The sequence below is a fragment of the Malurus melanocephalus genome, unplaced genomic scaffold (genome assembly GCF_030028575.1).
Source record: "Malurus melanocephalus ecotype Western Australia unplaced genomic scaffold, MMel_1.1 scaffold_408, whole genome shotgun sequence".
Classification (NCBI taxonomy): domain Eukaryota; kingdom Metazoa; phylum Chordata; class Aves; order Passeriformes; family Maluridae; genus Malurus; species Malurus melanocephalus.
The window spans coordinates 14,028-39,235 of NW_026623640.1; the positions used below are offsets into that span (position 1 = coordinate 14,028).

At 38.1% G+C, this 25,208-nt stretch overlaps 1 protein-coding gene across 2 annotated transcripts in view; it reads left to right on the top strand.

Moving 5' to 3' along the window:
- Nucleotides 1-6,120: 6,120 nt before the first annotated feature.
- ACTN2 (actinin alpha 2) overlaps nt 6,121-25,208 on the top strand; it is a 69,083-nt gene continuing 49,995 nt past the window's right edge. For both annotated transcript variants that reach the window (XM_057379483.1, XM_057379482.1), the window contains exon 1: nt 6,121-6,376. In XM_057379483.1, coding sequence (XP_057235466.1) covers nt 6,242-6,376 — 135 coding nt within the window. In that variant the 5' untranslated portion in view covers nt 6,121-6,241. The remainder of the gene's footprint in view (nt 6,377-25,208) is intronic.

A 25,208-nucleotide genomic window follows, 5' to 3' on the forward strand; every position in this document is an offset into this window, starting at 1 on the left:
TTGCTCTACAACTTTAGTGTGCCAGCAGACTGACTGCAGTGTAGTATATAAATTGCAATCTGCTTTTCCCAGTTTCTCCTTTGCACATTTCTAATCTGTGCAAAGCATCTGTCAAAGCTTCTGATATTATTTAGTCCAAGATCTAATGTGTCGTTGTGAGTTGCACCTAACCAGACAAGAACAGTTAAAACAAAAAGACACCCTCAAGAGGCTTGCTCAAAGAATCAGGCACTTTGGGTATTGTGGTTCCTTATGAATAGAAATGCATGAGGATATGAAGTTTGAGGGCACTTCTCATTCATGAAAGGTATCTTGTGCCATGGCTAGTGGGTTTGCCCAGCTACTTAACATCTTTCAGCATTCACATTGCAGTTTGTTATTACGTATCACTACTGCCTAGCGACACTAGCAGAGACCCGATGTGGATTGATTCCTACTGCTACCTCCCCTGAACCCTCTCTGAGAACCAGGACTGTCCGCTGTGCAGGATACAGGGCTCTAAATATGGCCTTACCAACAGTAGGAACACTGGCTCTGAGGTATAAGAGACCTTAAATGCCTGAGCAAGCTTACAACCTGGAATAATGCCAGGTGCTTTTGGGGCAGGCCACACCCACTCCAAAGAGGTGAACATGGAGGTGAAGGGTATGTGATAGGTAAAGGACCCTGTAATCATAATTGTTTTGTAGATTCCTCGGGGCTTTTAGACAGACAAAGCCTCTACTCCAGAGAATTAGTTTCTAGGTGGACATTAATGATCAAAGGAAGCATTGTTGATACTGTTTCAGAGATGGCAGAGTGCAGCAAATAAACCTGTTTCTCTCAGTGAGTGCAGTCTAACAAACTAACACTCAGATTTTTAGAAAAATTTTATCTGAATTGACTTGCTCAAGGTCACATAAGGGCATCTTAAGCAGTATGATCACACCAGGTCTCAGCCCCGTGATTTTCCTTCCGCACAAAGGGTTGGCAAAAGGCAACGATGTCAGCGCAGTCAGCATTTTCTCCATACCCCTGGAGTCCAAGCTGTGCTTTGGTAGTATTGGTTGGTCCCATAAATGTTTCTTGCTACACTTCATCCATGGCTGAATTCCAGGGACAGAGTAAGTTGTCTYTATATATAGCTGATGAAACACTTTGGGATCTTCTGACAGTGACAGTTGTTACTATGAAACGAGCACATAATTTTTTTCTGTTCTTCCTTAATTTTTATTTCCAAACCTGTCATTTGAAATAACATACTTTTGAAAAAAATATTTAGGTACTGTATAGTTAATACCCCCATGTATGGATTACATGGAGATTTTTCAGCGTCAATGTTTGTGCCTCTTGGTGCTAAATGTGGAATGTTTAAATATGCTTAGTGCCCACAGTGCTTTTCCTTTGCTCAGACAAAATCAGGGTTTTGGTTCCTAGATGTATGGCTCTGTTCTCTGCTGTCCTTCTGTTTTCCTCAAGCATCTGTTAATTTCAGAAATATGAAGTGAGTTTAAAGTTTATTTATACTACATTTACAAAATGAACTAAATTACTTGGTTTTCTTCTTTTAGTGAACTTAGAATATGGTGTGTTTCTTACATTGAAGAAGACAAGTTATATTTACTGCAAAAAAACCAAACCCCAAAAAACCTCTTAATAAATGATGAATACATTTTATAACATACCTCACCTTTCTGCTTAGCTTTGTTAAAGAAATTTATGCATAATTTTTAACAGAATCCAACATTTTGGCCCAATCTAAGTTATAATTTTCCTAAATAATTCAGATTTTTGTTGGCTAAGCTTTAAAGTAGTGGATATTTGCTACAAGCAAAATGATATTTAATGTACAGGCGACAGTCAGGGCATGCTTTGAAAAGAAAAGGGGTTTTTGATCCCTTTTAAAAAATTCTATTAACAATTTACACAGAGGAACAGTCACTTTGAAATTATTTGATTTTAGCTTTCATTGTCTTATTTCTTGAGAAAGCATCCTACTGTTCTTTTTCACAAAGAAACAGGCTGTGATTATGGCAAGATGATTACTTAAAGACTCAATGACTGATTGAGCTCTCCTAAGGTTCTTTGTCTTCTTGTGACCTTTTTGAGACAGTTTTGGCAGATGTGAACTATTGTGTTCCTACACAGAAGTGTTACAGCTGAAAACTAGTGGTGACCAATCCCATGTCAGTTTATTGTTTCACAGGTGATTATTTAAGCAGAGAAACCTGGTTTATTTCTTATTCTAGATCTCATGAAGTTCAAATAGAAGAATGATCTGGTGAAACATTGTTGAAGTGTTCAGCATTTTTGAAGTTTCATTTAAAAATTGTGGATTTATTCTACGATTTTGTGAGAGAAAAACGTAAGAGGCGTGTTGAGGGATTGAAAGTCTGAGAAACAATAAAAATGCAAAGAAGAGTGTTCTTGAAAGAATAATTTGATAGCTTTTGACAAGTAAATGGACATTAAATATAAACTGTGTGAAAAACTTTCAATTTCATTAAAAAGAATGATAAAGAAAGAAACTAGAAAAGTCCTTTGATTCTCAAGGAACTTCATGCAAAGTATACCAGAGCCTTTCACTTGCGTGGTATTCACTTGTGTAAAGTCACAGACCTGCGGCTCCTGCTAGGAAAGATCTGGCCTTTTTCGTGCTCCTGGTGCATGGGAAGTGATGCCTGGTTGCCAGTGTTCTCCTGGATTCAAGGCATCATTCTCCTGGGTAGGCCCTTACTAGTGTATACTTAGCATGAGCTACAACTGCGCACCTTTAGCCAAATAAAAGACAAAAGTAATTGACAACTCAGATCTGCCATCTCCATTTCAGATTTCCCCCTGCCACTTTCTAATCTGTTTGGCAGTCATGAGTATACTTTTGTCTTGCCCTGTTGTAAACAACTCATGCAATTTCTATCGGAAATATACTTGCTGGCTCTCTGGTATCTTGCCATGCCAACTTAAAATTTCCTCTTCTTATTGTGTTTCTTTTTCTGTATTTGAGACTTTTGTTCTTTCTTTTCTGCTCAGGTTGCTTATTTCTGTTTTGGTTTTATTTTCTGTCTCCTTAGGCACACAAAGTTCCTGGCTGTGTGACTCTGGCAGCTTTATTTGGGATAGTCCTAACCTTTTCTCTCATGTGGGAAGAAGCTTTGTGAAGCAAACTGCTTTATTCATACTACTGTGCTGGGCATAGCTCTCCTATTCTCTTGTTGAACTCAAAGAGGCAGCTCCCTTTCCACTTCATGTTTGGCTCTCTTTCCACTACAGATCTCCATTCATATGCTTCTCATTACCATCCACACAGGTAGTTTATAAAATTAAATTAAAGTAGTAAACAAAATACTGTATACTCCTCCTAAAGCTCCATCTATAAATATCTCCCCTGCCTGAGGGGAGATATCATGCTGTCTGATTAAGAGACTATAAGCAGTTAGTTAGAGAACATAGAGCAGGTCAGATTCCATCCAGATAGGCAGATTTTTTTTTTTTAAATGGGTCTATTCCATTTGGCTTCCTGTTTCATAGGTAAAAAGCCTAATGTTCTCCAAGTGCACACCGACAACTTTGAAGCCTCCTATTTTTTTCATTCTGAAATATTTTTTGATCCAAAATGGACTAATATAACCTAGCCAAAGTGGATCTTGAAATATTTGATTTTTTTAATCTCACAGATTGAGAGATACTATGGTACTGGCTGTTTGCTCCTTGGAAAAATGAAGAATAATTATCATTTTATTTGCTTTTTACCAGTGTCAAGTGCTGTTTACCTATGTACCAAGTAAATGTGGTAAAATGAACACTACCTTTGCAGCAGTGGCTAGCTATATTTTGAGAAAATTCAGTTATTTTATGAAAAAGCCTAATAACTTTCTTTCAGAATTCTAGAACATTTTGGTAGAATGTCCTTTGATTTCTAGACATCTAGCAATGAGCCTGATTCCAGTCCTAATCCACAGTGTGATTGGATATTCTTTGTCAGAGAAATTCTTTGCCAAAGCACCTCAGTTTTTTATTTCCTGACACAGGCACCCTGGCCTGTGTTAAGAAGGTAAGAACCCACAAATAAAATGGACATTGTAGCTAATGCCTTCTTGTATGAAGCCATTGGTACCTGTAAGACTCGTACTCCATGGTGGGGACTGGTGCAGAAGCATTTTCATCCATGTAGATCCCTGGACAAGGCAGTGCCAAGGAAAGGCACAAAGCTGGTTGCAGTGGCACACCTCTAATGAAGGAGTGCATGGAAGCTCAAGGTTTCATCAGTGCAGGAGAGCTCTTTGCATGGGAAACAGCTCTGGGTCACAGCATTATAATTTATGTGTGTGCTTCTGGGACTCCTCTGAGTTCTTCTGCATTTCCTTTAGAAACTTCTCCTGTGCTTTATATAGCAAGCAAGAAGGAATGGTTTTACCGACTTTGAAGGCTTGAATTATCATTTAAGTAATTGCAGTTGGACTTGCACTGCAAACCAAAGGTGACTACCGAGCTACAAAAATAAACCACACAAATTACACCATCATACATATACTGTGTACATACATTAGTTATATTGTTTTGTAGTTGCTATTTGATATTGTCTCAGAGTGTCCTAAGAGAATGCTCATTGCGTTTGAGCAAAAAAGTCTTAGCATCGTATTTTTTTCGTTATGTAGACAGTTGTGTGGCAACCTTGAGAATATTTGCACTGAGCAGGTGAAAAGCATATGATTCTGACTTGCTGCTTTGATTTGGATTTTCATTTTCAGACTGTTTATCTCAGAGTATGTACATCAGTCTTCAGAAGTTCAGCTTGTTCTTATTGTATTAAATGTCATACTCCTCTTCTGAATTCCAATTTGCAGCCTTCATGCAGCATTTATGAACATATTGGAGCTGAGGAGTAGGTATTTCCTGTGCTTGTGTGCATGTCCTTGTATATTGCATGGAGTTATGGGCTAGAAGGTGGCTTGCAAGAAAGCAGAGCTTTAGTTAGTGGTATGAAATGGAAGGCATATGCTATCTGATTGTTCATTCCCATTGATTTAGACACCTACCGAGACTATGCTGAACATAGTTTTCCCTTACACCTGGCTTTGTAACTTACAGCTTCCAAAAGCTGAGCTATGGTGAGCATTTTCTTTTTCTAAGTGAGGCTGGAATTGTATCCAGTGTGGACACGCTAGAGAAGATGACTTTGGCTGATAGGCGCAGGCTTTAATGACAAGGTGCATGAAGAGCATAGCAAACTTGCCAGTTCCCAGAAGAAACACTGTTGCCAAAGCAAGTGAAATGAGAGATACCTCACGGGAGATACCGGACATGCTTGCCGGGATGCTTCGTCTCGGCGCTACCCTTTTAGTTTTTGCCCTATGGAAAGCATGGGCAAATGGGTCTTGTCACACATTTGTACAGTTACTAATTCCACCGACCTCTGTATGCACTTCTTGGTGCCTGCTCTTGGATTTTCTGGGAGTGTTTCCTGGACAAAAAGATACGTGTTGCTTTTTAAAATTGTGCTTCCGTGGTTTCTGGTTAACTCCAGACCTATGTCCATTGGAAAATATTTCATCCCTCAGTTTTCCGTCCTTGTCTGCTCTGGTTCGTGTGATCCTCAATCTGAAAGTGCGAAGTGGCTCAAGGCGGGACAGGGACTCCAGACTGGCATTAAGCAATGTCGAACTGCATTAGCAGACCGTAGGCGTGTCTTGGGGAGTAGGAATACATGTCAGGAACAGAAAAAAAAAAAAACAAACAAAACCAACAACCCAAAAGACAGGTATGTATCAAATTGGAAGAGCAGCCAGGCAGGCATTGCGGTCAGTCGCTTTTGGCCGGAGCAGGGAGGCAAGGCGAGCCTCCACTCATCACCGCCCTCCCGCCGCCCTGGCGGCCCGGAGCGGGGCCGGGGCCGCCGCCCGAGCGCCACGTGATGAGCCAGCGGGGATAATAAGGCGCGGCAAAGAGCCTCCCAGGGCTCCTTCGCAGTGTCAGCCGCAGGGACCGACAGCAGCAGCCAGAGAGGGACAGGGACACAGGGGACACAGGGAAGCAAGGTCACCACAGGTCAGCACCTACCTGCAAGTTTCAGCCTCTGCTGTCATCAAGATTCGTCAATATTGATTCCCTGTCCCCTTGGAAAAAGGAAAAAAAAAAAAAAAAAAAAAAAAAAACCATTATTTAAAAAAAAAAAAAAAAAAAAAAAAAAAAAAAAAAAAAAAAAAAAAAAAAAAAAAAAAAAAGACACTGCTACTACCGCAGTTGAAGCTGATTCCCGGGCGGCATGAATAGCATGAACCAGATAGAAACAAACATGCAGTACACCTACAACTATGAAGAAGATGAGTACATGACCCAAGAAGAAGAATGGGACAGGGACCTGCTCCTGGACCCAGCATGGGAGAAACAGCAAAGGAAGGTCTGGAAATAATGTGTATCTGTCTGTGTGCTTCTGTGTGGAATGATGTCCTATCTTATTGCTATGCTGTGTCTGGAATTGTCAGGCTGTACAGCAAGGGGTTCTAATAAAGTATATTTTATAAACCATGTATATAATACATAGTAGCTATGTCATACTTGAGGATAAAACTTTCACCTTTTTGAATCTTAGGTGAAACCTCTGTCAGATGAAAATACTTTATGGGAGTCAGGAGTTTATTTTTATATTGCACTGGAAATATTCTGTCAGATTTATGTATAAGTATTTCAGTAACTTTTAACTTCACTTGATGGTCTTCCTTTAGGAAAGTAGACTCTGAATTATGTGTGTGCCTGCGGGATTTTCAAAAACAGTAATTGCAATTATAAACAGAGATGAATGAGATGGTTCAAAATTAGTGGGCAAGAAAGTTTGCAATATTTCTGAGAGGAGACTGAGAAATCACTTTTGAAATTGTGGTCTTGCAATTCAACTCTTATTAGTATTTATTATTTTTCTTCATTCTGACTGAATGATCTGACAAGGAAAATATTGACTGGAAATACATGCAGGCTATATTTGGAAAACTGTATATCATGATTATATTCCTACATGACAGTTCACTGTCTGTGAATAAAACAAGTCTGTAAAGTCCTTGGAATGCACCATTGCTTCTTGTCTTTAAGGTGTAAGAAAACTATTGTGCCACCAATTACTGCCCATGTTCTTTTTCTGAACATAGGCAGAAATGATGATCCCATCAGCAGTGTGTCAATGCTTTGGTACTTTAGTAATATTTGCAATATTTAATTTCACAATATTAAGTTTTAGGTAGCATATGGAAAAGAAAAATGAAATAATGCAAAGGATTTATGGCTTCCTAATTTAAAAGGTTCAGTTGAAGTCACAGCTGACAGATCTGGGATTAAAAGGTTATCTGCTGGTTACAAGAAGGAAAAAAAGGGAGGGAGAGAGAGGCAGTGCTCTGTACAGTAAAGATGAATATGCATTTTGCATAGGTTAGCAACTGAAGTAGAAGGTGCCATTTTAGATCTTATGGCAGAGTCTGTCCCACTGTTACAGTCAAAGCTTCTATAAAAGATATACTATGAAAGTATAATTATAAAAGTGGGGCCAGTGGGTTTGCTTTTCCATTAAAAGTTGTGGAAACAATATTTTCCTCTTGGATTTAGCTTGTAGCCTCCCTCCTTCTCTGATTTTTAGCTGGTTTTGTTAATTTTCTAACATTCACACCTTTTCGGTATCTGAGGATACCGAAGGGAGGGAGGGAGTTCTGTTTAAGTTGAAGTTCACTTTTCTTGATCTACCAGCTACAGCAAGTCCCAACCAATATTTAAGTTGTGCTTGTCAACCCTGGCATTTGCTTTAATTTGGCACTCTTCAGATGGTGAACTTTTATGTTTTACAATGAGAATGGGAATTATTTTAGTGCTAAAGTGCTTCAGTGATTTGAAACTGCTCAGTTGTAAGAGGTTGTGTTACATCTGATTAGGATTCCATTGTCCAGTATTTCAGAGAAGGCTGTTTTCAAAATAAAATAGGTTACTAAATAGTAATGCACCCTAAAGCAGTTTTCCTTCAATGCAGATGAATGTTAAAATGCAAAGAGAATTTGGATTAGGTAGATTTCCTTATGTTTACAGTAAGTCTCTTGACTTTTACAGGAAAGCAGGCAGCAATTATACTATATGCTTCCATTCCTCTGAACAGCCAATTCTTCAACAGAAAGTCAGATTTCCACATTGACAAATTAAAGCAGATTCTTCTTTCATAGAGTAGAGAGTGTGTTTTTGCTACTTTATGTTGCCAGTTCCCAGGGTTTAGGTTTAATATTAATGATACCATATTTAAATAAAATTTACAAGAAGGGATCCTTATTCCTCATCTTGGAAAGGACTCTGAATTTATTATTACATGAAAAGTAAGTACTCGCATGATAAAGGACCTGATAAACTTTGTAAAATGTCAAGTCTTCTATCTTCTTCTGTTTTGTGCTTGTAGACAATTGTAGAAAGTGCTTTTTTAGTTTCCTTATTTATTAGGAGAAGGTTGAAAGTACTTGGGCACAAATCTTTGTTCTAACTGGTGGAGTGATCTTGGTGGAGCCCTGGCAGTTGGCAGCATATATTTTCTATTAGACAGTCTTGGAACAAGCCAAAAATAAATTGTTTCTATTGTGGGCTGCCCTCTCTAGACTTGCCATTTCAGTGATATGCCTGGTATGAAATCTGTCAGCAGATGCTAGCAACACTTGATGACGTCCATAGGATTTCAATGGAGATGACGCCTAATTATAACCATGGTTCATAGAGTGTTACGGTCTGCTATAATCCAGGCTCCATGGTGGTTGCAGATATCCAAAAATACATGAAGAGCTCTATAGGAAAGAAAGTTGAGTTTAGCGTTTCTCTCTGAATGTGAACAACAATTTAAATGACTTAATTGAGGTAACATTTAGCCTGTGTCAGCTCAGGAAATCAAGAAAATGCAACAGCTTGACAATTCCTGCTTCAGACACTATAGGAAAAAATTAAATAGAACCAGGTGGTTGAGCATTTCAGACAACAACTTTAAAGAAAGAAAAAATTGTATTTTGGATGGATGTGCTGTCTACAATAGAAACTGATTGGAGAACTATGGCCTTTGTGTCTTTTGAATATGTAGATGTGTACCACGAGATGGAGACTTTTGATGCGTGCTCCTCTACCCACTACACTTCCACTGCCCACGTGCACTTAAACAGCAGCTGAAAGATCTGTGGAAGTGGGCCCTTGTTTCTTCAGTAATACCAGAAATTAAAAAATTATTGTAAATTAGATAGTCTGGCCAGAGAGGGTGGGATTCTCCTCTTCATTCTGCTCTGTAACCCTGGACAAGGTTAGCTCACCTCTGACCTCGGTTTTCCCACTGGTAGGAAGAGGACAGCAGTGATATTTGTAAGAACTGGTAGAAGTGGCTTGTTCTATGGTCTGTCAGACAAGAGATCAGCTGTCTTTCAGTCCCTACTCCACTTGATTGGAGTGGAAGTAGAAATCATATTGTCTTACAGTGGAAGACTTAAAACATAATTTCTCTTCATAATAAATTTGTTTCGGTTTTCAAGAAAAGTTCAACAGACTTCACAAGCCTTTTAGTTTTTTTTCTAACCTGTGTCTCAGTACAAATAAAAGTAACATAAAGAAATGCAGTGTCCCTTATCTTAAGAAACCAAGCACAGCAATGCTACTCAAAATGCACACATACTGTATTTTTGCAATGTGTTTGATCTGCCAACACTGTTAGGTGTGCCATTTTTTAAACAGCACTCTTGCTTATTTGCAACTTTTGCTATAAATAATCATTAAGTGTGAATGTGCTTCTTAAAACTTTGATGTGACGTGTGTTTGCTTAGATTTCCAAAGAAAGCTGTGAAACAAATGTGGTCCCTTCTTCAGGACGTTTGTATTGTAAGGCATTAAACTGAGCTCACATATTTAACATTGTGCTGTCTGCAGTCATTCAGACATGTCTGACACTACTAACGCACGTAAGGAAAGAACTGGGAACGTGTTTCTTGCCTTACTGATATTGTTATTCTAACTTGCTGTATAACCCTGGTACCACTGCTTTGTTAATGCAGAAGGGTTTTAATGTAGGTGTCAGTGTAAATTATGCTCATTTTGATGGTTTTTTTTTTTATACTGGTGTAAAATAAATAAAACTTAAAATATTTATTTACCTTGATATTGCCCTCTTTCTGAATGCAAATATTCTTGATGACACTGAGAGGGGATTACAGAAAAAATTCTTGAAGAAAGAGCTGTGTCTTTCCAGTCTTCAGTAGTATATATCAGATTACATTTTCAGTGTGACCTATAGGGATTTATCTGCATTACCCCCTTTGGCTGGTAATATAACTCCTGCTGTCCTTGCAAGTAAAAAAACCCCAAAGATTTGGAAGTCACACATATGGCAAATTATTTGGCAGAAGGTATCAGGGCTATGGATTATGGACAATTTGTTTTTTTTTTTTTTACGTTGCTGCAGCTTCATTAAGTTTAGCTGAATTGAGAGGTTCGTTGCAGCCTGAAAGAGAAATTGGCCTTGTGTACAGTCTGACTTCAGTCTCTATAAATAGTTACAGTCAGTGTCCCAGATTTACTCTGAAGTTTGCCTGGTCTTCTTCTATGGGTGGAATCTAAATTGATTTCTTATCAGAAACCTCCTCCTCTAAGAATTCTACTGGTGAGTGAGAAGACAGACGTAGTGGAAGGAAACAGCTTCATTCTTCAGTGAAGGAGGAACCTGAGTGAATGAAAAATAAATGTAAGGCAGACAAGGGTTGGCAGGAGAGGCTGGATGCCACCACCAAAATTCTGTACTGCAGAACCAGTTCTCATGAATTTACAGGCTTCAGATTCAAATCGTTGTAGAGAATATAACAGTATCTGCAATGTGTAGAGTGCATTCCAGCCTAGGTCTTCCTCTTTTACTGAGATTATATGGAAATAAAATTTGTTTGGATTTTGTTTGTTTGTTTTAAACCATGTAAAATACTCTTCTTGAATACTGAGTCTTGACGTTAGGCTCCCATGGCACACACAGAAGACACCACTAGAGGGTTTTTACTGAGGTGACACTTTTTACCTACTTGGAATACCAGTGGGATTGTTGAGAAGTCAAGGATTCCCCTTCTGCAAGTGAGCAACACGAGAAGGGTCTGGACATGATTGTGGGAGGTGTGAGGGAAGCAAAAGGTCTGCTCTTTTCTGAGTTCTCAATACCTGTTAGCAGTTGGACATTCCTTATAAAGATGAGGGTCCTAGGTTGAATAGCTTTAGAACAAGTTTCAGAAGGGGACTTAATATACCAGAAGGAAAATCATCCAGAGTCAAAAGCACAAGAAAATGGAAAAGACCGTATCCCATGGTAGCATATTTTATGCTGAGTCCTAAACTTCAGTTCTCTCCTCCCCTTACCTTTTATGCAGGTAATTAGGATGATGTAGGTGCATGGGGAATTCTGTTGGTTGAAATGCAGGATTTTCTGTTAGTAATAATAGTTTAAAAGTGCCAACAAATTCACCTTTTTAATGCATTTCTCTTTGTAGTATTTAGCAAATATTTGGCTGCCTGTATAGAATAGCAGTGTCTTTCCAAATGATGCCCCTTACTACAGATCCAGAGGGCACTTTATGAAACATCAAGTTTCAGCATTCCAAGGACAAATGCTCCTCCTCCAGGTGCATCAAGAATTTTCTTTCCAAACAGTTGATGTCCAAAGCTCTAGCATGAAGCGCATACAAAGAGCATATCTTATTTCCTTTTAAATACTGAGTGCTCGTTAAGTTGTTTTTAGCAGGAGATGGCCCCATAGAAGATCTGACTCAGAATTTGGCAGTCAATGGAGAATTTTTTTTTTTTTTTTCTGCAACATCATATCTTGATTTTTCAGCATCTACTGTAACTGTCCCAAGTATTAGATACTGATGCAACCGAAGGCCATGGAGTGGCAGTTTCTCTCATCCTCTAATAAGCTGCTGTGAGGGCAAAAGGAGTCTCTGTAGAAGTATGGGATGTGTTTATGGCTTGTTCTGTGCAATTGGCCTCTTAGAGATTAGTGCTTGTTAAAATAGTAACATGTTAAATTCCTCTTGCTGATGTTATTTGCATGGAATGGTGCTTGAGAGGAGCATGCTGAAAGGATAGTGGAATGACTATATTTTGTCTTAGAAGCTGTCAGTAAGGTGTGCAGCCCTGAATACTGTGGTGCTGGTATATAAAGGAAAAATTCTTAAAAAACTACTACAAAATTCACTTTACTAGAAATTATTATGTTGGTACTTTGTTTGAATGGGAATGTTTTCTTTACCGATGCTGAGAGAAATCAATATATTACTCAATATTATTTTTTCTGTTTAAACTCAAATGAACCTCTCAATGTTGACCCATTCCAGGCTCTGTATGGTTTTGAGTATTGTCAAATTGATAATTCCCACAGTCTCAATTCAACTCTTAATTGCTATTCACCCCTAAATATCTGCCAGCAATAGAACTCTGATTCTTAAAAGAAACAATAACAACCATTTTATAATGGGAAGCAAAGGCTACATTCTACCTTCACTCATAGGTACACACCACAACCTCTCCTGGAACTCGTATAGTAAAATGTCTGTCTGTAAATATGCTGATCCAATCAGTGAGACAATAAGGATTGGAAGAAAGTATGGATCTAAGTGGGTTTCTATAAGCTGCAACCAAGGCGCTTAAGAGCTAGAGAAAAGCTGTGTGTTAAGCTGTGGACTTTGCAACAATTTATTGGGGGTGGGATGTCTGCATCCTGCTTGAATCTCTGAGTCACTGGAGAGATGAAGAGGGAGGCATGGAAGATGTGTTCTTGGAAGATCTCTGAGGGTTTTCAGGCCTGAGACCACAGTAAAAAGGAATCCATGATTATTCAAGTTCTAGCCCTGTGCAAGCAAAAGCAGGGCTGGGGTAAATTCTGTAAACTAATGAATATCAGTAAGAAAAGATCATAATTACTTCATCAATTTCCAAACTGAACTAAAATAGCCCTGGAGGATGAATTTGGACTGCTTTTGGCCAATGGGGCCAGGTCAAAATCTTTCACCAAAGCCCGTCCATCCTTTCACAAGACAAAAGATATTATTATGATGGAAAAATCAGATGCCAACAAATTCCTCACATGAATTGATCATCATTGCATAAATTTTGATCTATTTAATCGTTTTTAGTTTAGGTAGTAATTTCTACTTTGCATTGAACAGTTCTATTGATTAAATTAAAAAAGACTGAGCATTAAGGTTTTCTTTAGATGCAAACTGTGTATAATATGTAGGTATTAGTATTATTTTAGAAATTGTACAGTGGACCCTGCTTCATTCTTAGAAGAAAGGATCAGATTTGTAGCTGGAATATAGGTAGATGTGATGCAGGAAGAAACACATCAGTGAAGTGGAATTAGAGGGAATTTGTGCTGCTTCACTTTTTCCCAAGTCAAAAAATGTCCCTCCTGTGTCTTATTTTATATCCTTACAAATAATCCAATACAAAAGTGCTTATATAGTTAGCAGAGTTGTGTTGGTTTGAATGGCTTTATTGCCAAGCATAATTTCTTCTGAGCCATAATTGTTGGGATCAACAACGTGTGGCTGATGTGGTATTCCTTCACTGTGAGCAGTGAGAAGTTGCTGACCCTGAGTGAATCTCTCTTTTGTGGCCATGCTTTCTTTACTGTCAGCTGATACTAGAAGAAGAGTGTATTCACACTGAGCACTCCATTTCTTCCTAAATTAAATTTGATTCCTAGTAGTTTGGGATGATTTTCACATCTTCAGTTTTTGGGGAACACCATTTCATGGAATGCTGTGATAAGTGTGTGACATTTGTTCTTAGATCACTGGGTTTATGGGTTTTAAATATGGCTCAGGTTGAGAGATTTGATGCACACAGGTTATGATTAACTATACAGGTGCTATACAATGTTCTATTTCTACATGATAAAATTTGGCATGTATTTAAAGATAGAAGGTTCCTCTTTTCACATCATTTAACCAGCAAACACAGTGTTATGATCACCTTCTGCCTTTTTCTTTTCAGAACCTGTAGTAGCTCTTCCTGCTGGCAGTACAAGGAACACTTCAGTACAGATCAAGATGGCACGGCCTCAGTAATCCTCCAACTACTGGTGTGAAAGGCTTACAGGGCAAGAGTTACTGCTTTGCAGGGACAGAGGCAGAAGACTTTGAAATGCAATGATCTCCTTTTATGAAAGTGTCTCCTATTTGAAATGGTAGCTTGTAGAAATACACTTCATATTTTTGAAGGCCTGTCCAGAAGGAAGCAGAAGGTGACAGCTGTCTGGTTGATTTTTAGTTAGTTTCTATATTTGGACCTAAATTTTTTGTGTGCACACAGGGGAGAAAGTAAGTCCTAAATTTATGTTCTAAGTGTAAGAATGGGAACTGCTGCTCCTATGTCTGGTCCTGGTTTTCCCTGCTTTTGAGTTATAAGGACACATCACTTTGTCCACTTCTTCATCTCCAAAACAGTGGTTGTATCACCTATGTGCTGGCTTTGCAGATAGAAGTGCTAAGTGTTTACTGTACTTGATAGAGTAGGACTTTTTGTTTACTTCAAATGCTTCCTCCCAATTGCTTTTAACTACCAGAATTCCTTCAAATCTGATGTTTGTTTTTTATCTCTTAAAAAAACTTGGAAATTAAAGAAGTCCGGCCATCCATTACTCTGATAACTTGCAAAACCTAATTTAGAGCAGACAGATTCTAATCTTAACTGCCCCCGAGAAAAACCTTGATCACCCTCTCTACCATAGCAGGAGTCTGTGGAAAGTGACTACCCCAGGTTAAAATTAGCATCCATGATTACTCCTTAAGCATCTAAGGAAACACTCATATTTTTCAGAGGTGTTGAACACCCAAGCATTTCCACTGACGTCAGGAGGAACTTCTGTCGACTTTGCACCTTTGAAAATCCGTCTGCTATTTTGGCAGCCACAGAAAGGCTTAACCATCTAGCATTAAGTGATTTCTTTTTTAACTCTGTTTTATATTTAGTCTTGGCACCAGTATAGATTTCCACTGCTGCAAGACTTAAGACATTGCACTCTTTAATGTGAAGAAAACTGGTACCCAGCTGCGTTAAATTCAAATTTTAAAAAAGAAAAAAACCCCACACACCCAACTATAAATGATTGTAGCTCTTGGATATTATTTCACCTTGAGAAGTTCATGTGGGCTGTGAAAACCTCTATAGTCCAAGTTCATCTCCAGCTCTGTTCTGGAGAGTAATTCCACTGCACATTTCTTTGGCAGAGTAGTTGACCATCTTTGACTCTACTACTATCCATAGACTTCCAGTCCCCTTCATTTGCAGGAACAATGATCTTCTGCTATATATCAGATCGTGGAAGAAATTTGAAGCAACCCTCCCCCTTCTTAATACTTCTTAATCCTAAATCATTTCAGTAATGTAGTTTGCAGTGCAGCCCTACAAGCAGCTGTATCTGTGCATGCACATGTTATCATCGATCTGGCATTAATATTAAAAGAAAAGCAAAATACCATACATGAGGCTTAAGTTGGCTTTCTTTCCTTTGTCTATGACCTTCATTTCCATGACTGAGCACAGGTCCCATAATGGCTCCTGTTGGGAAGAGATATGCTATAAACAAAGAACTGTTTATGTAATTGATGAAGCAGTTTGCTAATCACAAACGCTGTGCTGTCTGAAACTGTTCATTATGCTTTCAGCAGTTACATTCATCACTGTTTACCCATCGATTCTTAGTTAAGTGCTTGAGAGCAGGTTACTTAGTTAAATTTCTTATTCATCTATAATCAAGTCATCTTAAGATCCTGAGTAATGTTTTGGTATTTGGTTTAAAGAAGCGATCAATAATTTAGGAACCTGAGCCTCATTAAATATTATTTAGGAACCCTGAAATTTTTCTGAATGTCTGCTGGCAGACAGAATATTTTAAATGTTTTCGAAAATGTTACTCTATAGATAATGCCTCATTTGAAAAAAAAAAAAGCTTAGAAAAATTAACCCAGTAGGTTTAAGTGGTATCTTTAACCACAAAAGTAAGTAAATTCTTTAAAAATCAGTTTCCTAAAATAAGTATGATTCAAAAATTGACTTTTTTTAGTCATCAGTTACAACAGTGGAGTAATTCACATGGACAGATTATATACTTTGTGTATTGACAAATACTGCATTGAATAATGTGGCATATATGCCACAGAGGAGCTTTTTGTTGCATAATTGGGAATTAATGTATTATGTTTTTCTTCGTCTATAAGAGTCTCAACTGAAACCTTAGTTTGGATTACAAGTGAAACTAGATTTGGTTGTCTTCAAATATACTACATGACAGAGTGCAAAGACAACATTTACTGGGTAAATATTTTGGGATTTGCCTATTGACATATCTTCCCATCATTTGTTGATTTTAGGGACTTGAGGATATGTATTTTGGTGAGTTGGAATTGAAAAAACTTCCAATATCTGTCAGAAGGCTTGCTTTTATGATTATGGAAGTGTTTCAAAGAATGTGGCTAAATTGGATAGAAACATAGTTTTATCCCATTCTGATTGTATTGGCCAATTTATAATGGATTTACTTACTTACCTGGCAATGTAGTATATAATCAACAGAGAAAGCAAGGGAAAGACATTTGGAAATCCAGTCAACTAAATCCTGGATTAGCCTACTTTAATTAATCCTTCTATTTCCAGAGGGCATACCTTTAGTTCCTTCCATATTGTAGCGTGTGAATGCTTCTTTCATCTCATTCTGAATAGTATTTGGCCATTTAAATATGTATCTGCTGAAGCAAAACTGTTAGCCAACACTACTGTGGTAGTTCATGTGTTCTTGGGAAACCAGGAAGAACACTGTCGGGTACAGCTGGTGGAAGAAGGACATGAGACCGGAAAGGAAATCCTATCTCGTTTTTAAGAAGGTTCACTTGGCACTGACAGGGTAGTGGTAATGGGTTGAATTTGTTTAAGTACTTGAGAGACAGCCCCAGGCAGTATGAAAGACATTGGCATCCCCTTTAAAACATACCTATAGATTTCTCCCTTGCAGATCCACCACTGGATCCAGAAAGGTATCCCTTTCTGGATTACCTATACTTTAACTCCCCACATGGAAAGGCAAATGTAACAGAGATTATTGTTTTCTTCTGTAATAGTGAAGAAGTGAACAATTGGAAAGGAATATAGAGGGAGAGAGTAGAATGGCTGGTCTCAGATATTTTATTGTTGCTGAAACAGTTCCTTCCAAACTTGTTGACATTCTTAATGCAAATCTTTTTCTGAAGAAGTCTTCTAGTTTACTCATACTCTTGTGAAGCAGAATGCAGGAAAGGGGGTGCTCCACAATTAACTCATCCTGAGCCACGTAGAAATGGGTGAATTTCTTTTGATCGTATCACATTTCATCTTTTTGTTGGATATTTTGATCCTGTGACATATGAAATGCCTTTTCCTATCCTTTTGTTTCTTTTATTTTCAATACTTCGGTCCAAAAAATAGAGATGCTTAAATACTGCTCTTGTTTAACAAGCACTTTCAGTGAGACCTCCCAAATCCAGAAAGCACCAGAATGCAAATAGATTTCTGTCCCATTGACTAAATTTGTCTTTTAAAGTATCAGGAGTTGTCTTAATTTTGTCCACCGAAGGTCTGTATCTAAAAGTCTGGTAGAGAGCAAGAGAGAGGGAGAATGGAAAAGAGATGTTTGGGAGCATGCATCAGTACTTTGGAGTTTCTAACAAAACCTATGCACTTCACATTCTACAAGATCTCTGCTTAGGTCTCTAGTGCCCTACCTGACTGGTTGGGGAGGGGTATTTGGACAGCCCTTTTTGAGATATGAATATGCACCTCTGTATAAATGCAAAGATGCAGTACTTACTACATGGGTGACAGAGTCCATTAAAACTTTCGTAAAAATGTGTGCATTTCTTTGCTGCACTTAACTTTGTGCAGTGTAGCAGCAAATCTATTTTAATGCCCTGACAACTGGGAAAGAACTGATTTATTTTTAGGTATGCACTGTAAAGTTTTGTGGCATAAAGTGGTAGGAATGCTGTGTAAGATGTTAGTAGCTGCACTACCTCAGGTTGTAATGTCAGGCTTATTTATAGAGAGTACGTGCAAGCTCTGCAAAGTGCAGTGTATCAGAGCAGAGAATGTTTGGGTAGGATGCTCTAAAGTTAGCTTACCCTGTTAGGGGAAAATACTGTTGTGCCATGCAAATAGCTGGCAGTCCTCAGAGGCTCAGTTTGGATGCTGTGAACTCCCTGTCATGCCATGTAGGAGTATCCTGATTCTGTCAGAAAACACAGGCCTTTGTGGGTGATGTATATATCTCTATTTCTGCAGATTTCAGTAGGAGGCATTTGAAGGGAAGATATTGGCAGTGCTCCATGTAATAAAAAAAAAAAAAGTCTCCCATGATCTGTTAATTGTTTAATTATTAAATGCTAGAAACAATATGGMCAATTTAAAGAGATCAGCATGTTAATAAACCTTTCTTTTGAGGGAAATACAAAATCAACACCTGAAAAGAGAACAAAAGCAATTGACCAAAAATAGATTATTCAAAACTTTGCATTTGTGTCATTCCATTGATTCCTTTTTTTTTGGTTTGTGTTTGATTTTGTTTTTAAAGCTTTATTGCCATTTAAGAACGGTATTCTGAATATACTTGATTCACAGATATTTTTTTTCACCAGTATTTGTTTTTTGAGGATTATGAAATACAAATTCCTTTACTTGGTTCAGCATTTTAAGTTTCCAAAATGTACACAAGACTGTGAAATACACTCTATTGTAAAAATTAACAGAGCCCTTCTAATCCTGCGTTTAGAGGTCTCAGTTTATGGAATGTATTTATATTTCACCTGTACTGTGGAATTTGGACATGTAAAGAAGTTTTATAACTTGACATAAGTTGTACAAAAACCCCTGTGGAAGAGCAAGAACTCAAACATTGAGTCATTACTCACATTCTGTCTTTTCACTCTCACTGGAAAATGTAATTTAATACAGGGGCTATTATAAGTTGGAAATTAGTTAGAAAATTGAGGACTTTGTTTACTTCACTGACTATGCCATTATTTACCATTCTCTAGTGCTAATCTTCTACATTGAGAATGTACACTGAATAATGGTATGTAATCCAAAATCCAGAGATACTAGCTCTGTTATGATGAGGTATTAACATACCTGTTTTTTTACATAGAAGGCAAACAGAGCAGAGTCAACACAAGACTGTTTAACTGTAAATGATGTCACACATATTGTTACTGAAGTAGAAGGGAAAATTAGGAGGTAAGATCATTACAAGGAATTGCAAAGAATTGCTCCCATTACTTCATCTAGCTAGCATGAATTATCCAGGGCTTCCACAATACAGCCAGATGTGTGTGTTTGGACAAAGGATTCTCATAGAGTTTTGCCTGGATGCTGTTAGGGACTGACTTTTTCCAAGAAGTCATGCATATGATGTGAATGAACAAACTATACAGCAAAAATAGTCATTCACATCCAAGAGAAAGCTGACTTGCACAGTTTAGCAAGGTGGTGACATTATTAATTAAAAGTCTCAGTACTGCAAAGCCTTCTGAGTGGAATATTGTAATGGCTCCTACACCCCAGCTCATGATGAAAGATAACCTTGTGCTGAAGATGGACTTTTAATTTAGTGGTTGGGAATGCATGGCTGATGGGAACCTTTCACTTTTAGGTCAGTGTTTTGAACCCAGGCCAGGTGAGTAAGTGACAAGTTTGCTAACACATGCAGACTGTTTGGTAATATCTGTGAGGTGAGTTGTATGCTCAGTTTAGCTCTCGGTGGGCAGGTGTCCCCATCACTTAAAACACCAGAAATGGCAGCTCCACTGGAGGTGCCCAAAACTGACCTTATTAGAGACAGGTAGGGACAGTGACTTTTTTATCCTTGAGGTGAAAGTTAAAAAAATTTCTGCATGTGAAAATGCTTTCTCAGATTGCATCTGTGGGGTTACCCACAGTCATTGCTATTTTTAACAGTTCCCTGGGCCATTTCTTTCTCCATACTGGTGGCGCTGGCACACTTCATAATTCACTAAGAGTTTAAGGAGGGCAGGATAACTAGCATGTAACCAGATTTACAGTAGTAGGTTGCTGGTTTGTACTAAACAACTAGATTTAGTTTTTAAATGCAGAATTAACTTTGGATGACAGAGAACAGATACTGAAGATGTTGGTAGTTGTTATGAGTTATTTTACATCTGTTCACAGTGGGTTCTAGTTTTGATTAATTTTTTCACAGCTCTTTATTTACAAGATATTTATAGTTTTGTCAGCTTTCTATTCTCTCTTATTACAGTTTCTTTATTGGGCTTTTCTTCAGGGTAGAGTTTGAACATCTCAAAAAACAATGGTTAATTTCCCCTCACAATATTGCTGTGAAATATGGAGGGTTTATTATTCTTATTATCCTTGAATACAGAAGTGGAACCCTGAAAAGAACTCAGCTATGGCTAACATTCCCTCCCATTGTTGTTAAAAGGATTATAGTCCCTTATGAGGAATCATGGGTCATAATTTGCTCAGCATTTAGGACAGTAAAAACATTTTTAAAATTCCTGCCTGAAGTGCCTTAAAGGCTGTTGCAAAGCTGGGGAGAAGACACAAATATCAGGGTCTCTTCTCTACGATGATAAAATACAGGCCTCAGGAAATGTGTGTACCTATAGTACAGTTCATGGATCCCATTTTCATTTTATTTTGGTTTATTTAGCTTCTCCTGAACACTCTTTTACCTATTGACTTCGACTCTCCCTCTATCCTCTATTTCTTCAGCTTTGTTCCATTATTATTCTCTGTCTTCACCATCTTCTTTTCTTCTTTTCCAATATCACTGAAAAATTTCCAATATAGGATTTCTTTTTCCTAAGGGAAATTAAAGGGTCATATGAAAATAGAAGAGGGAAATGGGGATCACCACTGAAAGAACATCCTGACAGAAACAAAATTTACAGCTATTTGTTGCATGCCAAGTGCTTGGATTCCTACAAGGGAGTTGTTTTCTGCTGAGTGATTTCTTGCTTTGTAGTCTTTGGATCACTAATTTAATTACATTTTAGGGCTTCTCAGACACACAGTGTGGCAGGAAAAAAATCTTCTTGCTATTCTCCCTTTTCAAGGCTGCAGTGTAAACGTCAGCCACTATAGGCATCTTCCATTAAGATCATAGAAAGTATGATTGGGAGAACTAGGATTTCTTGCTGCTCTGAATCTGGCTTTCTTTAAGTTATTTCAGTGATTTGTTAAGATTAGTTTTAATAGTAGCTCTGTCATAAAACATATGTACAGACCCATCATTTTGCTGTCTTACTGTAGTAAGAGTTAAGATGAGTTAAGAGTTAAGTTAGATAGGATGACAGATGTTCTGTCATCTAAATGAGTAAGTAAAGTACAGTATAGGAAATACTTTATGCAGACTCCTACAGAAATCTGCTTAATAAGCCATTCCTCTTAGATTGGGCCACTGCTCACCATTTATTCCACCATGGTAGAAATAAACCCTCTGACTTGCTAAATACACATTTTTTTCCCCCTATGGTTTTGTGATTAGTTTTCCTCTTTGATAAATAGCTGGCTGCTATTGCAACCGACTTAGGTACATGACATAAAAGAGATCTGCTTCTGTAGAGTCCAGACCTTTAAAATACTGTGGTTTAACTGGTGGAACTAGGACTAATGGCTAGAGTTTAGATAGGCAAAATCACGAGCAGAGGACATGCTTGTACCTAAGTGCAGGCTTAGAACTGTAGTACATCGTAACTTCTTGCTTGCTTGTCTTTGGAAGTTTAATTTTTAATATAAGATTTGATTTAGCAAAAGCTGATGCTTACTTGCCTTGTTTCCCACTTTTATGTAAACAAAATACACCAGACCTTTTATCACCTGTATGACCGTGTTTCTCCCTTTTTTATTAAAATTGCCATGTGTAAACTTGCCATAGACCATTCTGGTCTGCTTAGTAATAGGAATGTGCTTAAAGTATTCAGACTTCAGGAAACACATCAGAAGCAGACAGAAGTAGGTTTTTTTTCCCCTGACAGTAGGTTTTTTTCCCCTGACAGTAGGTTTTTTTTCTCTGAACGTTCCTTTGCCTTTCTATTTCCTTCACCTTAACAAATTGGGTAGGTTGCAGTTACTGTGGAGATAAGAATAGGTAAAGATATCTTACTATTTTTATAATGCAAAGTAAAACCATGCTCATGCTTTTACTAAAGGTTTCTATAGGATTCCTGCCTCTTTTATTTCTGTGTTGTTTTTTTGAGCAGGCTTCTCTTATTTGCATGATGTTTGAAATGTCAAAAATTAAAATTAAATTTAGACCAGCACTTTCCTATGGGTCCTGAGTACCTTTTAGTTTCAAATGGGATTTTGCTTGTACTCCTACCTCTAAAATATCAATATTTTAGTTTGTAAATACATTTTGAATAGGCAAAATTATTTTAAGTTGAAAAAATGCTCGGACAGACAACCCTATGGTACTGCATGTATTCTGAGAAGTTCCATAGCTGAATTTTACAGATGTTTGTAAAGCTTTCTTAAATGGATGTCATCAACCGTACTGGAAAAGGAAGGGGTTTCCTCCAGGGAATAGAGTTGGAGCATTGCATTGATGGTCAATCAAAGCCCTGAATTGTCTGAAGATTTACCTAAATTGTCACACTAAAGACTGAGGGCTTTTCTCCTGCATGTAAAGATGGGCTTCTGTGCCTAAAACTTCTCTGTCTTTTCCAGCTATCTCAGGTGATCCAATAAAGATCTGCCTCCTCCTAATAAATTTGACAATTCTTTAACAGTTTTAGCCCCTTCAAAGACCTTCTCAGCTTCCTTCCTTTCCTTCCTGTCCTGTTCTTAAGAAAAAGAGGCTGAGGTGAGGATAGTGTAGGCAATGACCCATATTCAATTTTCCATGCAACTTGCTACCTCCTGAGCTGTTTTCCAGTTTACACCACTGGGAACAACATAAACTTTCTCTGTTGTCTCCCCAAAAGAAAGAACTAATGTCACTCACTTTGTAACAAGAGGCTTAATTATCTTGGCATTTCTTGGGGTTCAGTCTTGCCAAATTATTCTTCAAGGGATATTTACATGCTCTGGGTTTTTTTTTTTAGTAATAGTGAGCATTGTAAAACAGACGTGCAGTCATTCAGTACTGGAGGGAGTTGCATGTTTTACAGGAAACCCTAGACTCACATTGGATTAAGCCACCTGCTTTGCAAGGACTGAGGTCTCCCCAGGCTCTTCCATGCAAGCAAAATGCAGAGTGCCAGTAAGACATGTGCAAAGTCCTGTATGATGAAGGCATCCCTTTGGTGCCTTCTCCTGTGAGTGATAAAACTAAGGGACTGGGAGGAAGTTCCCTGAGTTAGAAAAGCAGATCTACTGACAGTGCAAAATATGTCAGCATATAATCTCTGACACCACCTGTTAGGCTATATAGATGGGTGTGATGGAGCAGGATGGGCTTTCCCCAGGTTTGGATTTGGGGTCCTTGTGATAGAGCTTCTACTAACTTCCATTGTGAGATGGTTCTGTGCTTCTCCTTTCTGTTGTTCTCAGGAATTTGACTTTAACATAGTGCCCGTGATTTGAGGGTTCCTATTCATGACCTTTTGAAATATGCTAAATGTTTCCCTTACCTTAGCCTCCATTTCATCCTTCATTGTGCTTTCACTCTGCTTCACTTGAGTTGTTGCTGTGCTCTGGTACATTTGGTGTTAAAATCCCACTTTGCTTCGTGGTGTTCTGATGTGATCCAGTTGTACTGGTGAACCCCTCTCCTGTTATACTTATTCCAGTTATTTTACTAACATGTGCTGATGCATTTAGGTTCCCGCTGCAAGGGAAAAAAAGAACAAAGGAGCAGTTAATAATTATTCGAGCCAAAAACTAAAATGTAAGATTGCATTTATTTTCAAATCATAAAAATGTACTTATGCATGTATACGAGTATAGCTGATCTAGATGTTCTCGGAACAGCTGAAAAATGCCGTGTGTAGTCATCGGTTTACATCAAGCTAGTTTAAAAATTCTGTGCAGGTTTCTGCTTTGTTTCAGCTTCCAGCCTCTTCTTTTGGGAACAGAATAAACAGTTGAGAGATCAAGGGCCAACACAGACTTCATCCTAAGCCCAGAGAAAGCCTCTTATTTTGCAGCCATCAGAACACACTGTGGACACAGGAGCTAGAAGATCATGTTGCAGGCTAACAATTTATATTTTAAAACATGAACAACAGGCAGATGGGATATTCTTCAAGGGGAAACCTCAGTCTGGCCTACTGGGAATGTTCTGGCAGGGCTCTGTCTGTAACACCCTTGCCACGCACTCAGAGCCCGGTAATGTTCTATATAATTCCAGAGTGAATCACTGCATCCCATTTAACCTAGAAGTAATGAAGACCCTCAGCTAACACAAAGAGAGTGGAAAAGCCCTTAGAAGAAGGGCTGGAAAGCAGTTTCAAGAAACAACTCTATCACACTTAAAGGATTCAGGACAATACATATGTATATAACCAAATGTGTCGAATTTTTAAATTTGAAGTTTTAGTCAGGTGTGTTCTCTTGCTCTGGTTATTAGAATTTAAGATCCACATAAAATAAGTTGTGCTTGTTTTCCTTAGCAGGCATAGTATTAAATTTCCAATTCAAACAAAACCAAATGACTCCTGCAAGCAAGTAGCCTTTCTGGAGGTACTGGTAGGACTACACACAAGCAGACACGCAATTTTTGAAATAAATATTAGTTTTAAACACTTATAAATACTATAGCAGACAGAAATTTATTTGAGTTGGAGGGAGTGTAAAGCAGAGTTAGCTTTGATATGAGATATATGTGCTAAACAGGATACAGGTAGCCCCAGTGCTTCATTGGGCTGGATCCACTTCTCTATTTCAATACTGTGTGCAAGCAAATAAATCTTTCTTAGTATATTCCCTGTGCATCCAAGTTATGCTGCTGCTTTAGTGATGTGAATTATGGACTCAGTGCCAAGCTAGAAATTTACTTTGCATCTTCAGGAGGTGGAACAAGTCGTCTTGACTCACCAGTGGGTTAAGACTATTGGAGAATGTGGTGATTGGTGCTTTCTCAATCCTCTTTAACCATATTCTCACCTGCACATGTGAAACTTCTTATCATAGCATCTTGTTTTCTGGCTTTGAACCACTATCAAAAGTGAGTTATCGTTATACTCACATAAAAATGACAC